The 16,541-nt window shown below is 59.3% G+C and overlaps 1 protein-coding gene across 1 annotated transcript in view; it reads right to left on the bottom strand.

The window, feature by feature from the left end:
• Positions 1-951: 951 nt before the first annotated feature.
• EMID1 (EMI domain containing 1) overlaps positions 952-16,541 on the bottom strand; it is a 64,222-nt gene continuing 48,632 nt past the window's right edge. Inside the window, exons 10-15 of the mRNA XM_044448892.1 lie at positions 16,491-16,534; positions 15,717-15,779; positions 14,121-14,165; positions 13,381-13,425; positions 2,303-2,393; positions 952-1,132 (exon numbers count right to left, since the gene is read on the bottom strand). Coding sequence (XP_044304827.1) covers positions 993-1,132; positions 2,303-2,393; positions 13,381-13,425; positions 14,121-14,165; positions 15,717-15,779; positions 16,491-16,534 — 428 coding nt within the window. The 3' untranslated portion in view covers positions 952-992. The remainder of the gene's footprint in view (positions 1,133-2,302; positions 2,394-13,380; positions 13,426-14,120; positions 14,166-15,716; positions 15,780-16,490; positions 16,535-16,541) is intronic.

Here is a 16,541-nt window from a genome sequence, read left to right on the forward strand (position 1 = left end):
CCAGGAGCATTGGGAAAGGCTTTGACGAGGACCCTCAGCATCGTCATGGGGTCATGCAGCCCAATGGTGTACAGCTGCACCGGTGCATTTCCAGGGGCTGCATCTCCAAAGGGACTTTGCAGCACCAGGAAAGGGCATGCAGAAAGCACCCCATGAAAAGGGGCCTGGAAAAGAGCGGGGGCCTGGGTGGATCCCCTTGAAGCAGCCCCCAGGCGAAAGGTTAGGGCACATACCAGCCCCTAGACGGGCATGGTAACCTGCCAGCCCCTGGGCGCAGCGCCTCTGGAGCTTGTGCCTTGGAGGCCTTGCCTGGGGGTCTCTGGGGGCACCAGGCTGGCTGCCCTGGGGGGCGGGGTGGCATGGGGGGCGTGACCTGATGCAGCGGGCAGGCTGGTCCTGCGGAACCGAGCAGGAGGAGGCGCAGCGACGCCTTTCCCAGCTGGGGCATAGTGGGAGGGGCGGCAGAAAGGCGCCCGCGCCCGCCAGCGAACAGCGGGCCGGGCGCTGGGGAAAGAGGCGCAGCTCAGCGGGCGCGCGCAGCTGCTTTGAAGACAGCAAGAGGTGAACTATCCCAACCGGGTTTGTTAAGCATCAGCAAGTTACAGGCCGTGCGAGTGAGCAGCGGCTGCCTGGCAGAAGCAAGGGAAAGCCCGTCCCTGTCCAATAGCACCGTGGGACGGACAGCCCCCCTCCCCCGCAGCACAACCAAGCAACCGCGAAGCGAGCCGGGGCCCCGCCCGGGGGGGCCACAGCTAAAGGCGAGAGAGGCCAGGCGCGCAGGCCGCTCCAGGCCCTCGGCAGGAAAGGCGCAAATAAATACGAAGCGGGGCTGCCAGCAAGCGAGCGCCCTCCCCCCCCCCAGCACGCGGCCCACACACCTCCCCGCGCTCCTCCACGCGGCAGTCCGGCGCGGGGGGCGGCGCGGGGGCCTCTGCGAGCGCAGGCGGGCTCGCCTCCTCCGCGTCCCACGCTGGCCGGGCGGGCGGCCCTCGTCACTTCCGCGTGTCCTTGCCCCTCTGCGAGAAGCGCTGCACGATCACCTTGCGGGCGCCCGGGCTGCCGCCACGCTTGCCACGACCGTAGCTGGGCGTGCTCGCCGAGACGGGTTCGAGGCCAGATCCTGGTTCCGGTTCTAGCAACGGAGGAGGGAAAAGCGGCGTCAGGGCCTGTCCTAGACCCTGGCAGCCCAAGAAACTGGTTTCGCCCCCCTGCGCACGTGTGTGCCTGGACATGTGTGTGCTTGCTTTTGTTTTAAGAACACGTTTCTGGTCCTCATGACTTTTTTGGTCCTCATGATGGGGAAGTGTGGATGGATTTTGTTAAGTGGGCTCTGCTGAACAAGACCCAGATGCTACTTAGGGATTGTGAAGAGTCTTCCCCCTCTACCCCCTCCCCCACGGGAAGTGACTTGTTTCTCCTGTCCTTGGTTGTTCAAGCGCAGAACACTCAATTGCATCACACATTCAGGCTGCAAAGTCTGGCTAAGGAGAGGGCCATTCGGAGCAGGGCCAGCCTCCCCACAGCCAGCAGAAGGGAAGGGTGCCAGGATGGATCTGGCTTGCAGCAAGGCCCGGGAATGAGCCGCCTTCCAGGTGTTGTGGGAGCTCAACCCCCAGTCCAGACAAGTTTGGGACCATGGTAATTATTCTCTGGCAACATCTGGAAGGCCATGGGCTCCTGTCCCCACCCCAATCTGCAACCCCCCAGATGTGCCGAGTGGGAGGCCACACGGTCCCACACCCAGACAGCCCAATTTCCTCTTGCGTCATGTCCTTCGGATTGTCAGCTGGTGGGCAGGAACTGTCTTATTACAGCATTTTAACAGCTGCTCTAGGAGCCTGTGTTGGGCCGGGGAGCAGCGGGGGAAGGCTGCACCTGGTTCCGGCCATTTTGCAAACCTGCACATCTTCGTCCCGTTGTCCTGCCACCTGTCAGGGGAGCTGGAAGGTTTGCCTTGGCACTCAGGCGGAGGGGAGAGAGCCAGGCATGCCCCTTTCCCCGCAAGTTCTGAGGTCAGAGGGTCTCCTCCCCATTAAGTCTCCCCCCACCCCCACGCGAGGGCAGTCATGGGTCAGGAGGGGCCAAACCATGCTAGAATCCCCCAAGGAATGCCTCCTCCGGGAGCGTAGGGGAACGCTGGCCGCTGTGGACGGGGCATGCAAAGTTCTGGGCACGGAGAGAAGGGAAGGCCCGCGGCTGCAGCGGGGATCTCCTTGCCGTGGGGTCTCTGGGCCAGCGGATGCATCATGCGGAGGAAGGACAGAGAGGGGGAAGAGGAGGGGGAAGCCTCGTGGCTTGTTACCTGGCCAGATGATAGCTTCCAGCAAGGTGACCCTCCTAGCCAGGAGCTCCAGCTGGGCCTGCTGCTCTAGGAAGCTTTGTAAGCTAATGGCCTGGTGGAGATTGAGAAGAGCAGAGTGCAAATTCATTCACGCCCCACACAGGGAGAGGAGGGGCGGGGGAACCAGAACGCCCAGGCCCTTCTGAGGGGTGTGGGTGTGGGGGGGATTCTGGGGTCCTGGAAGGGGCGAGAAACTGGACACAACTGCCCACCCCTCTGGCCTCTTCTTTCCCCAAAGAAAGAAGCTTGAGGCTTTCCAACCTGTCAGACGCCTAGCTCCGTCCACCGAGAAAAGAAGGGGTGGGGTGAGGTTGCCTTTTGCTCCCTTTCCACTATCAACAGGAAGAGGCATGTGTAGAACAATCGCGGGGGAATCTCTTAGCTCAGGGAAGACTCCTCTGCTAGGAGAGAGACGGTGCTGAGGCATCCGGTGCAACTGGCACAAGTCCTTGCAGCCCTTTGCCATCAAACAGAGAATGGGTGCACAGAAACACCCACCAGACTGCGGTTGTGGGCATCCGACACCCCACAAAACATCAGTGGAGGACAGCTTCCCTGACCTGGTGACCCCAGATGTACTGATCTACATGTCCCATGGCTAACTGAGGGGTACTGGGAATTGTGGTCCAACAGATCTGGTAGGGTCCAGGCTGGGGAAAGGTTAACCAGGCACTGTGAGGGGCGGGGGGGGGGGGGCTAACTGACAAGAGGCACAGATGAGACGTCTATCGCAGCAGACTCTGCATTCAAGAGACATATGTCTTTAAATGCCAGAGACTGGGGGACAAATGCAAGAGCGAGTCCTTTGTGTTGTGACTGTGAGTTTCTTAGCCGTTCCTAGAAAGAGAACACTGGGAGGTGAACTCGTGCTTTGATTCAGCAAGGAAATTCTTGGGTTTTGTGCAGTCTCCAGCACCAAACAGAGTAAGTGAAGCGGCTGCCAGTCTGGGGGAGTGGGCAACTCTAGAAAGGTTCCCCCCCCCCGACCTCCCCAACAGGCTGGATCTCGAAGGGAGCACGAGGTGGGCAAGGCTCAGGGCCCAGCAAGGTTCCCCTGCCCCAGGTCTCCCTGTGCCTGGAATCGCCCAGAACGGGGAAGCACAGAAGGCGGAGTGGCCCTACTGGCAGATCCCTGCATGACACTCCCCGATCCTAAATCATGCCATTAAAAAGAAGAAAGTGTGGGAGGGGGGACAGATAACCAGGACTGGAATTTGTCTGGAAGGACTATGAGCTCCATCCAGTTCTCCAAACATGTGCTGGGGCAGAGAATTATTTCGTAACATAGAAACAGAACGAGTCAGAAGGGGCATCCCGGGCCATCTCGTCTGACCTCCGGCACCAGCCGGCTCGGCTCACAACATGCCCACCATTTAATTCTACTCTTTTCCACCAGGTACTGGTTGGTGGATCTCAGGGAAAGGAGAGAGCCAGTAAAAAGCACAGTAGATCCCACAAGCTGAAGTTGGCACAGCCTCAGCCTGAAAGGCTGCAGGTCACACACTGAACCAGAGCCGGACTTCTTGGGTTAAAGATTCCCTGTTTCAAGAGCTTCCCACTTCCCCAAGTTCTGGAGACATACGGGTTGTCCACCCTCCTCGATTTACAGTGCTGAAAGCTCCATGGGAAAAGCGTGGAGCAAACACAGGACAAAGGAGCCTTCCACATCTGGGGCCCTCCAGATGTTTTGGGCTACAATCCCCATAAACCACAATGGCTATGATGCCTGGGGATGATGAGAGCTGCAGTCCACCATAAAACGATGCTCTTCAAATACTCCTTATATTGCTTGTAATGGCTGTGGTTTTGGTTAGCCGTTAGGCTGCGATCGCTTGCACACTTACCTGGGAGTAAACCTGCTAGGACTTGATGGGACTTACTTCTGAGTAAACGCTACTAGGATCGCTGTGTCAAGAGTCTGAGTGCAAACCAGCCATGGTTCCCTCTGCTGCCCTCAGAAGTCCCTTCTCAGCAAATGCCAAGCACACCATGGCTACCCTCATAACGACAGCCACAAAAAAGCCACCGCATTGCTTTCCCCAGTTTAGTGTCCCCGAGCATGTGCGGCATCTTGCATACGCTCAGGACGGGCCACTGCCCTGTAATCTGCCCACACCTGAAATCAGATTTCGTAACACTTCTCCACCCCCCCCGCCCCAACCAAAAAGAAGAAGATTAAATTAAGGGGCATTTCCAGATCTCATGTTTTTGGATGCCAAGCCGGATCTGAAAAGGCAGCTCCTGCAGCGGAAAATGTGGCTATGTGCTGGTTCTGGTAGCCTAATCGTAAAAAGCACGGACTGGGAAAGGATGCCAGGCAGCCCGTGTGAAGGTGGGGCCGCTAAGCAATCCCAGGGTAAGAAAATCTGACCCGGTGGGGGAAGGCTTGTTGCCCCCCTCGGCCTTGCTTCCACTGCCAATGTAATGTGGGCGCAGCTGACCTGCGGCTGTGGAGCAGGCCCAGCCGGCCGTTCCAATCGGCATGGAGGTGGGGGGGTTGCAAGACCCTGCTTTCCCCGGTGGCAGCCCCAGGGAACCAGCCTCTGGGTCCTTGGGCCTGGCCTTCCCCAGCCCGGTGGCTGAGCCGGCGGGGAATGAGGGGGCTGCCGCCCTCCCCCTCTGCTGGCCATGTGGGCGGCCGGGGGTGGCTAGCAGGTGAGCACAGCTCAGCCGTCTGGCCACGATGCCACTACAGACACCTCCACCCCGCCCCAATTCCAGCCCTAGTCCACCCCACAGAGCCGGTAGCCACAGACGGTGGCCCGCTGTGGGGGGGCAGCCCACCCCTTGCAGAGGTCCCCTGGCAGGCTATGCCCAGCCCATCCTGCACGGTGCTGGATCCCACCGGCCCTGCACCCTCCTGCCTGGGAGACACTCTCTTCCTCTCTGCCACTACTCACCATGCAGCCCAATCATTGTTTCCAAGATTAAAACCCTCTCAGCTAAAATCTTCAAAGCCTCTCGAAGCTGGTGCAACCCCTCCCCCTGCGGACGAAAGAGACAGACACAGCGGTGAAGGGCACGCGCGCGCGCACGCACGCACACAGGCGCGAGGGGTGCAAGGAGCAGGGGGGCGGGGGCGTCAGCCTTCCCTCCATACCGCCCCCCCCCGCTTGTTGCACCCGCGGCCCCCGCCCGGCCCCTGCGGCTGTGCAAGGCACGCGAGTGCAATTAGGAAGACAAGGAGACCCGTCCTTGCAAGAGAGTGGCTTAGCAAGTGCCATGCATTTTCAGCCCTGCCAGGGTCGAGCAGGCAGGCGTCCGGAGGGCGGAGCTTGCGGGGAAGTGGGCATGGCCAGGGCTGGGGGGCACACTCAGCTAGCAGGGGGACAGGAAGGGCATGCTGGCCAAGCCCCCTCCGCTCCTAAAACCGGCGCCGCGCTCATACTGGCTGTCCCTCGTGAAACTAGAGCTGGAAGGACTGCAGAGGCCACATAGTCCACCCCCTGTCAACACAGTCTCTGCCGCCGCCGCCGCCGCAGCATCCCGCCTGGAGGCGCTCTGGCCTCCCCCTGCCCTTGCCGATGCCACTGAGACGGAGACCATGCGGCTGCCGCTCAGCACCTGCGGGGCGAGTCCGAGCCCTTGCGGAGTGCCAGCTGCCCCCTCTCTGGGCCAAAGGTGAGGTCCAGTACGGCGGGGCGTGCAGGAGAGCTGGGGGAGGCTGGATGGACACCAGCTGGTCTTCTCAGCATGGCTCCGCCTTCCACCCACAATGCCCACTGTCCCCCAGCAGTATGTGCAATGCTCCGCAGGCTGAGGCTGATGGGTATTGTGGTCCACCATGGTCAGGAGGGCCCATGGCGGCAGAAGACTGCTCTCAGCTAATTTCCCCTCCCCACACATGCCTCTGCCAGGCACGGGGCGTCCCACCATTTGGACCTGGAGGGGTGGCTGGAGGGCCTGCGCGACAAAACCCAGAAGCCTGGCTCTATGGCTCCAGGGCAGTCCGTGCGTGACCCAGGCCAGCCGCCCCCGCCAGGCTGGGACATTACAATTCCTGCTGGACAAAGGCAGTCACGCAGCTGGGCAGCTCACCAGCCGCCACGGCCTCGCTTCCCTCCGTGGCCAATCCTTTGCTCACCGCAGGAGTCCTGGTGAAGGCATCCCTGGCAGATGGCTGCACAGTCACAACCGGAAAGCTCCAGCTGCTCCACCAGCACTGCACCGCGGAAGCTTCTCCCGGGGTTCCCCCGGCTCTGCCTTAAGCACACCGTTTAGTGTCCTGCGGCGCTGGATGCCAAGAACCGGCTCCACCACAGTCCTTCGCAGCCTTGCAGGATGTTGTGGGCCAGCTCAGTCTTCTCCACAACTCGCTCTTTGGTCCTGGTCCCCCGATCATCTCTGCTGCCCTTCTCTGAACTCATTCCAGCTGCACTGAATCCCTTTGAAGTGAGGCGTCCAGAAATGGACACAGTGAGGCTGGACCAGTGCAGCCTTCCCGGGACACAGAAACTGCATTTCCACTGATGCAACCCACAATTTCATTTCCCTTTTGGCAACCACATCACACACAGCTAATTCATATTCACCATGGGATCAGCTCTGAGGTCCTTTCCACATGTGTCTGGTCAAGCCAGTTACCTCCTTTCTTATAAGCAAGCATTTGGGTTTTCTTTCCTAAGTGAACTTTGCACCTGTTAAATGTCATTGTTATTTTCTGCCTCGTTTTCTAACCTATCAAGGTTGTTTTGTATTCTATTTCTGCCTTCCAAAGCATTAGCTGTCCTGCCCAGTTGTGTCATCTATGAATTGGAGAAATATTCCCCACACACACACCTCTTCCTCTGAGCCACTAATAAAAATGGCGAAGAGTGCAGGGCCCTGGACGAGGCCCTCCAGCGCCCCACTCAATACCTCCCTCCAGCTGGATGCGGGACCATGGAGGAGCCCTTCTCCAGTGTATTTCTCCAGCCAGCTACAGGTCCACCTGGCAGTAGAGTCACCCAGCCCAAGTTTAACTAGCTGATATCCTAACCATCAGAATATCACAGAGCACTTTGTTAAATGCTGTGCTGAACTCACAGCAATCTGCTAAGAAAGCTACCGGATTAAAAACAATGCAATAGGATTAGTCTGGCAGGACTTGCTCTTGACAAGTCCATGCCGGCTCTCAGCGACGGCTGCGGCAGTGCCAGTGTACCTGGAGACTGAGCACTTTACTCGCTGCTCCAGAAATTTTCCACAGGTCGCTGTCAGGCTGACTGCTCTGTAATTCCCCAGTCCAGTCCTTTGGGACTTCACCAGTCCTCCGGGAGCAGGGGTTTTGAAGGGCGCAGGAGAGTTTAAGAGGGATGGCAGATGGCAGCCTCACCCCTGCAAGTCAGAAAGTCCCAGGCCTCGTCCTTGCAAGCCCTGCCTCCACTACACCACTGCTGGTTGCCCAAAGTTGCGGGACCGCCCCCCACCCCCGCCACTTCCGCATCATCTCTGACATGTAACAAGAGCGTGTCATCAGTGGGCAAACGGCAGCCTAACTGCGGTGTGGGTGCTCATTTCGACTCGGCAGGGCATGCTAATGTTCTCATCCGACTTGGCAAAAGGGGCTGAGGGCAGCGAAAAGAGAAGATGCAGGAAAAAATCCAGGTGGCAGGCTGGAACTGCAGCATGTTCCTCCTCCTCTGAGGTGACAGAGCTGTTCCACTTCAAGAGGGATGCAGAGGCTCATGGGAGAAGCATTCCCAAATGCCCCCACTACACAAAAAATAGCGGGACAGGGAAACGGCTGCCCCAAAGCCGTGCCAGCTGGACTGTGCACAGCCTGTGATTCCTCAGCAGGGGTGGGGTAAGCACATCATGAGCCCTGTGTGCAGCAGTGGACCTCCTGAGAGCCTTGGCCTTCTTTCTAAAATGCATGTTGCTGGACCTTGTGTTTGTGGAGATAAGGCTGCGTTCCTTGGCAACGGTTGCAAATGCAGCAACGGGAGGGATTGCTGGAGATGACTTCCAGAAGGCTGGGATGGGCTGCCCACGTCACACATCACTTCACGCTTCCAGAAGCACAGAATGCGTGTAAATGATGGGCTGTAGCAAAAATGGAAAAGCCTCTTTTCCCCAGAGCGTCAACATCCCAGTGTTCCTCAGTCAGCTTCACTTATGTAGGTCTCAGAATTTTGCTTTCCTCGCTGCGGAATGTTAATTTGATACTCTTTCAAAAACACCCACAGAGCCTCGAAAATGATGAGTGATATGGAACATAATAGGTGGCAGGATGGGCTTTTCTTAAAGAAGAAACTGAGCACCAGAAGATGGCAGTGCTGGGAACAAACTCCACCCCCTGAAAGGCACCACGCGGTCCTCCACTTCCAAAGCAGAGGAGGACAGGGAGCCCTTGAGCCCCAAGCGCGGCAGCCTGGGAGGGTGACGAGGCGGCATGGCCTTGGTCTCCATCCCCACGGAATCGGCAAGGCAGGTGTGCAGGCAGAAAGGGTGCGAGGCACATGCGTGGGGTTAGTTGCGGCGGTGGGGCGGAATGTAGCGATGCCATGGGTGGTACAGATGGGGGGGGAAAGAGGCAGAGCAACCCGATTCCTGCAGCTGATCACCCGCCGGACAAGCACAAACACACAAGGAAGGGAGCAAAGTGGCATGGCCGGCACCTCGCACTTCTGCTGCGAAAAGAACCTTCCCCAGGAGGCCTTCCGACCCTGCGCCCCTGCAAAAGTGCCCATTTCCAGTCCCTCGGCACGGCTGGCCATTAAGTGCTGCCCCACGGAGCGCTGAGATGATGCAGGGGTCACAGCGCCCCGGAATGGGCTTCCTCGGCAGCAGATACCAGCCGCACTGGCTGGGCAGGATGAGTGCCGTAGTGAAACTTCTGGATAATCCCGCTGTCCGGGAGAGCTGTGGGGCACCCAGCGATCCAGCCCAGGGCGGAATGTGGCATTCACCTCCCAAAGCGAGGAGTCTGAGCAGGGCTGAGATGCGCAGTCGGTTTGATGATGCGATTAAACAAGAGTCAAGTCCTTCCAATGGATTAAAAGGGTATCCCTTAATGGGCGGGGCAGCGGGTTTTTTGGAAAAGTATAAATAAAAGTACTCGGAAAAACTGCAGGTGGCAAACTCCATCTTAGGGCCAAATTATATGTGAGGCTGAGGATGCGACTCGGTGCATCTCTAGACAAGAGAAGCCCACGTTCTCCAGCTGGCTTCCGGAGGCACTCTGAAAACTCACACAAGGCTTCTGTTTTCCACGTGCTCGTTCTTGTGTCAGCTTCACCACCACCACCAATTCCCAGGGAGAAAGCACCCCTCCCAAAACATATCCATCCTCACTGTGGACCATGGTCTCATGGAAGGGCAGCTGGGCGGGATGCAAGAGCATGGTTCTTTGGGCCTCCTGAGAAAACCAGCAGCGAGCACAGGGCTCCCCAAACTGGAGCTGGGCCAGCACCCTCCACTAGCCCAAAAACTGGTCCCTGCTGTGGAGAGGCCACGCAGCAACCTGGACGAGACACACCAGCTCTACTCTGCAGGGTGTCGCAGCACCAGGGGCTGGAGAACAATTTTAAGTGAGCAAAGGGGGCACGAGCCCCACTGTCCCTTCCCCATTCCGTGGCCCCACAGTTCCGGTCAGCTGTCTCTGCCCCCACTGGCATCCGTAGGGGAGACTAGCCTAGAACAATCAATCGTGCTGTATCAATGCCTGTCGGCGCTTCACATGACAGGCCTCCCCTGTCATCTCAGATGACAGCCGGAAGGAGGGATCACGCGGAATATTCCCTCCACACAGAAAACAAGAATTCTAGCCTGCCTGACCGGCTGGTTTTCTCTGTGCAGAGATTTTCTTCCTTTTGGGAGTCTGGAGGAACTTTCCATTATGCTGAACAAGGCACCATCCAGATCCCATAATCCTCCAGCTAGCAGAGGAATTATGGGGGCTGCAGTCCAGCCTATGTGGAGGGTGCCATACTGGAGAACGCCGGCCTCATGGAAATTCGGGCATTAGTAGAAAGTATTTGTCTTCTTCACTCTTAGAGCCATCGTCTGGCCAATTTCTGCCTAGTCTGAAAGTTGGCAAAAGTGGGGGGGAGGGGGGACGAACGACTGTCTGTTAAATGGAAAGGATGTCTGTCAAGCAAGGTTAATAAATAAATTAATTAATTTTATACCACCCCATAGCTGAGGCTCTCTTAGTCTCTTTTCGAAGCTCTACTTTTGCCCTACAGGAAATTCTCCCCTTGGTCATCTGCAAAATCAAACACAGCGGCCTGTGTGGGTGGAGAAGCACCCTACAAAATCGGTCCTTCCTCCAGGGGGAAAGGCAGGACGCAGGAGTGCTGGGTGCCAGACACCTCCCCAGTGCAGAATGGAAGAGTGGGTCTGAGGACGGACGGACGGACAGACAGACAGACAGAGGCAGAGAGAGTCCCCAGACAAGTGCACCCAACGGCTCCACCCTGGTTTCTGTGCGAGCGAATTGCATCCCTCACTCTGGCAGCCCTGCTGAGCGCACAGTGCACGTCCTAGCCGTCTACTCAGACGCAAGCCCAGCAGCATCTGCCCAGGGTTACTCTCACGGCACTGCGGCCCAGTTCCCCTCCTGGGTGCTGCTACCCACCGCCCTTGCGAGCCCCAGCAGCTCTGGGCCAGGGGCACCTTCAGGAGGCGGGCAGGTGGGCAGGAGGCAGGAGGTCCCCAGGGATGGCTCACGCATGCCTGGGCTGCAAGGGACTCATGGCCCACGGTTCTCTCTCACCCCCCCCCCAAAAGCGGTGTGTGCCGCGCATTCCCATGCCAGGGGCGTGCGATGGTTTGCAGAGCCTCCCAGAGGGCAGCTTGAGGCGCGTGTCTGTCGCGCCCGGCCTGCTGTTCACCCATCCCCTTGCAGCATTTTGGGCAGCTCCACATCCACGCGGATTCTAGAGCAGAGGACGGTATGAGGCTGAGACAACAACACGTCGGCAGCATTCTGAAAGCCAACAACGCCAGGCCAGGCCTGGTGCACAAGGAAAGGCCTCCTGGGGCAAGGTGGGCTTTTGTCGCAGGGCCAAGAAGGGCACGGTGATGGCGCCCGCCTCACCGCCCAAGGCAGGAGTACCCAGAAATCCCCACCCAGGCGCTTCCCCTCCTGTTGCCACCGCTCTGGGCCTTCTGGCCTGCACTCCTGCTCACAGCCATGTCCCGGATGGCAGCTACAGCCAGTCACGAATGCATGAAGTGTCCCTTTGCGTTTGAGGAAGAGCCGTGGCTCGCTGGTAGTGCCCTGAAGGGGCAACGGGTGCAATTTCTGGGGTCTCGGGGGCCTGGGAAAAAACCCCAGAGTGCAACAACCCATCAGCATGGACAATACTGGGCAAGACGGGCCAAGCATCTGGTTAGTGCGGGAAGGTAGCCAGGCCCAATGGCAGCAGAGCTCCCGGGCTTGGACTGGCAGCGTCTCCGGCGTGCTGGGACAGCGAGAGGACTTTCCTCCACCCAGATCCCTTGGGCCAGTGGCGGCGAGGACCGAACCCGGGGCCTTCTGCCCCCGAGCCCTCCCTCTCCCCATCACAGCCCTGTCCCGGCGGAAGAGCAGCCCCCTGAGGACGAGCTCGGCCCAGGCTGTGTGCCCATTCAGGGAGCCGCAGCGAGAGGGATCCCTGGGCCAGCTCTCGTCGGAGAGGGTGGAAGACGGCAGCCCTTGAATCTGACTCCCCCTGCGGGGGGGAGGGAAGCCCCCATGCAACAGGGACTACTCCTTTGGGCAAGAGGCATCCCGCCATCGGTTGGGTGCCCTTTTCCCCAGCAGGCTCTGACTTGAGACACGAGCCGGCACAAATGCATAACAACGCCTGTTGAATCCCTGCCTGCCGTGCAGGCATCAAAGGGCAGGGGTCCTGTCAAGGAAAAGGAGCAGGTTGCAGTCTTCGCCCCAGAGACACGGTCAGCCCAAGCACTGGCCGTATTTCAAGAGGGCCAGCGAGGCGGAGCACCACCTGAAAGAGCTAGGAGGGGAGAGCTCTTACAAAAGAGGCTGAGACTAGGGAAGCCAAGTGGCCAAGAAGACAAGACACCCCAAGCTTGAACTGTGACGCTTTCCACAGCCTGGGGACTTCCGATCATCAAGCGGCTCTTAAAAGCATCGGTAAGTTCAGGCTCTCCTCTGTGCCTGCCAGCAAGAGCCCCACACTTCCCAACCCAGAGCTCCGGCCTGCCGGCTTCAGGAGCGCTGTGCTCGGTTTTCCTTGGCACCATGCAAAATGTGGCATTTAGTATCCCCTAGCTATTCTGCTTTGGTTTTTTAAAAAGAGGGTTTCTAGTCCTTTTGGCCGTGTCATGAGGCTTAAAATGTGCACTGTGTCCGGGCAGTTACAGAGGCACCTGCCCTCTCTCTAGAGTTTGCAAGAGGAGAATGGAAGGTGGAAAAGTCTCTGCAAAGGGACTTCATTCGCATAATCCATACCCCCACCCCACAAATCTCCCTGGAGTGGGGGCGGTGGATCAAGGGCAGGAGCAGTGGGGCTGCACAATGGGAATGAACTCTTGCTGGGAACGTACTCCTAGGAAAGGCGACTCAACTTTCGGGGGGGGGGGAGTGGCACAAGTCCAGGAAATCGCCAGTGAGTGGCAGCCAGGAAAAAGTGAGGGCGGGGGCAGTGGCTCGGGACGTGGCCCCCTGGGGCACCCCAGAGGGGCAGCTTTGGCCACAGACCTGAAGGTCAATGCTCCTGGGGCGGACCACTAAATTTAGCCCAGAATTTGGATAATTTTGGAGGAGGGGGTTGTCATGTGCTCGGATCAATACAGTGTCTGACACTTCAGTCTCCACTAGTGTTCCAAATGCCCCAGGCACTCTTGCAGTTCCAGTTGCAACAGGCTGACCTGGAGGGGCCTCAAGGGATGGGGAGGGGCCTGTTGATCCACCCCTTTTATGCCCCCCACCCCTGGGAGAGCCAGCCAGGCCCATGGCTGAACAAAGCGAGTGCCTTCTGGCCTGGGGGGGTGCTTCTTGCAAGGTCAGCTGGTCCCAGGGCATGGCGGGGTTGAGAACCACGGAGGGGGGGAGGCTGAAGTGGGGAGGGGGAGACACATGGGGGCTGCTACTGCCCAGAGCTTACCCAGGTGCCCTTCTCTCCTGGTTCACCTTTGGGGCCCGGATCACCCTGCAACCGAGCAAGAGAAGGTGTTAGGGGACGAAGCCGGCACTCCTGCTCCTCCTGTTACAGGGAGCGATGGGAATGGCGGAGCTCAGCCCGGCCAGGGGACCGTTTAGGGCAAATTCGGTGGCTGCCGGGGGTGCCACATCTCAAGGGCATCTCCCTCAGAAAAGGGGTACAGAAGGGGCACAGAAGAAGGGGTAAAGAAGAGACAGGTGAACAGGGCTGGCGAGGAAGCGGCGTCCCGCATTTTGATCATTCGATCAGCATCTGGCCATTCCACATGCTATCGCAGTTTTCCCGGGCACACTGGCCTCCAGATGTGCTTGAGGGCCCCAGGCCATTGGCTGGCTGGGGTTGATGGGAACTGCAGGCCAGCGCAACCGGCTGGGAGGACCGTGCAGAAGTTATGCCGCTCAGCATGCAAGGCCCAAGGTGGGAGGGGCTCTGGAGCAGCAGAACTGTCCCTCTCTCCAGGAGGTACAGGAGAGACTGCCCGCCCCGCAAGCAGCAGGGTTAAGGCTCCGCTGGGGCAGGGACCTGGCAGACGGCGTCCCAAGGGAAAGGTTCCCCCCGGAAGGTCACCTTTCTCAAAAGGCCCAAGAGAAGGTGCCAGTTAGGGCTGGGCTTGCCGCAGGCAGCCCGGGCACCTCTGGTCTTTCCTCAAAGAGTACGTCTTCTCCACCACCCCACCCACTTACCCGCTCTCCGTCCAGACCTCTGCGGCCAGGATACCCCTGTGGCCCCTACAAGAGAGGTGAAGATGAGAGAAGCAAAGGTGAGACTCTGCCGGGTGCCCCGATTCGCTCCCTGGACTGCGGGCGCCTGGCTAAAGCCTCTTCCGCCTCTGCTCGGCAGCCCGGCCTGCTGGCATGAGCGGCCCGGAGCCTGCCCTGGCCCTTCTGGCTACACCGACGGACATGAGAGCCCGTGCGAGGGCTGGATCCCAGCCTGGAGGGAGACGTCTGCTCCTTAAGGTGCTCTGGCTCGGAAAGCAAGCTCTGGGGACAGCTTCTCCTACTCCAGCTGAAGCAGCTGGGGCTCCTGACCTGGGTTGCATGGCAGATGTGGGTTGCCAACTTGCATGTGACCGCTGCAGCTATGCTTTTAAGGCAAGGCAGCAGCACGAGCGATACCTGCTCTGCACATTGCTGTTGCAAGGCCGTAAGAGCAAGAGAAGCCGTTTCTTCCGACAATCTTGTGGGGCAGGGAGTGCACCCGAATCGGAAACCTGCAGCGCCAGGAAGCTGTGAAGGTGCTAAGGCAGAGATGTTGAGGCTGTTTCACACTGAGGCCTTGATGCTGCTAATCAGGGAGGCCTTTCAGCCTTTTAAAACAGGGAAATGTCCAAAGGTCAGGAAGGCACCTGCTGGCTGGCCGAAGGGGTGGGGGCAGAGGAGGTGGCAGAGACCGAGAGCTAGGCAGGCCAGAAGTGGCCCACAGGCCTGGGGTTCCCCACCCCTGTTGCAGGAAGATAGAAAGGGGCTGTCTGCCAAGATGGCCTGGCTGATTCTGACTACTGAGAAGAACCTTCAGGCCACTGGACAGAGAACCCTGTGTAAAATAAAAAGAGGAGAGGTCGTTTTCTGTCTGTCCCCCCGTCTGTCTGTCTGCTCTTTTAGACGGGTTGCAAAGAATTCCCAAGAGCCCTGCAAGCTTGATTCGCTGAAGGCCACAGAGGGCTGGGGGGACGCCGCTCCTCAGCCAGGGCCGGCTTCACGTGCATGGCAGCCAGATGCAAAGAGCCGTCTCCTCTCTTGGGGCACCCGGCAGGCTCCCTTGGTGGCCAGGCTTGGGTCAGCAGCGGCGCTCTGGAGGGGCCCCTGAGCAGCCCCAGAGGCCAGAGCGCAGCACGACTCCTGTTTCCCACCTCGCATCCTCTGTCGCTGTGCGCCAAGGCACAGCATGCGACCGACATGGTGCCTCCCCACCTGGAGCACTGTTGGAAATCACACGGAGGCTCGACTGGGCCACCTGCACTCCTAGGCAGGCTGGTTTTCCTTTTTTTAAGGGGCCAAGGGCAAGCGTCTGTGATGGCCCCCGAAGGGCCCCGGCAGGGCCTGAGAGATGGAGAGAGCAAACCCCGACCCTGCCTTCATCCCTCTGAATAAAGCTTTGCCCCTTTCCATTCACATGGCCCCACTCCCTTCTCCTGGATGCCAGCCCAAAGGTGGTGGGCGTAACCCGCCTAGGCTCCAGGGACCCCGTGCCTGCCCAGTTGGGCCCTTCCAGGGACTGGGTCCCCCAGGGGTCCTCTGGGGCCTGGTGAAGGGCGGGGGCGGCAGGTGGGTACTCACTCTCTCGCCTTTTTCCCCAGGGGTGCCAGCCGCACCGTCAGCACCGGGCATTCCGGGGCTTCCCTGAAACGAACCGCAACCTCATTAACAAGCCGCCTTTCCTCCCGCCCCACCTGCCCTCCCACTTGGCAGCAGGGCTGACAACTCCTGCTGCTGAGCCCTGCTCCGAAGGGCATGCTCTCCGTGCGGCCACATATGCGGCCGCCATGCGCCAGGCCCCAACCGGGGCCATGGGGATCCAGATTCTTTGAGCAGCACCACTGGGGACTGCTGCAGGGGCTCGTCTGTGGGGCTGCCCAAGAAATCCACCTGGCTCATGCAGAACAGAGAAAGAACTGCCTGGAGCCGAGTGCAGGGAACGCGACTCAGGAAGCTCAGTAAGAGCTGAAGCCGGGTGCTGGGAACTAACTCCAGGGTCTTCTGCAGGCACAGCTCGTGTTCTGCCACCGAGCCCGGGGCCCCCCTGCAGGCTTGCACCTCGAGCCACACCTCGTGGGGTTTTTGCCCCCAGCCGTGCATCACGTAGCTCCTCAGCCCCATATCTCACCCACCAGGCGCGCGCATTTTCCTAACACGTGTGCGTTTCTCCCCGTGCTCTGCAAGTTATTTGGGACAATGAGAAAACCACAGTCTCTCTGCACCTGAGTTCACACGCAGGTTCAGGGAGTGCAGCCTTGGTGGGCTTGCCTTCACGTGCCACCCAGACAAATTTACACTCCATGCCCCGCCTCCCCTGGAAATATCGCTCCCTCGCCGGAGGAGTGGCGTACTTACGTCCTGTCCTGGTGGACCAGGTGCTCCAGCCGGCCCCGGGGGCCCTAGAAG

This window comes from Varanus komodoensis, unplaced genomic scaffold (assembly GCF_004798865.1).
Source record: "Varanus komodoensis strain SLA01 unplaced genomic scaffold, ASM479886v1 scaffold56, whole genome shotgun sequence".
Lineage (NCBI taxonomy): Eukaryota > Metazoa > Chordata > Lepidosauria > Squamata > Varanidae > Varanus > Varanus komodoensis.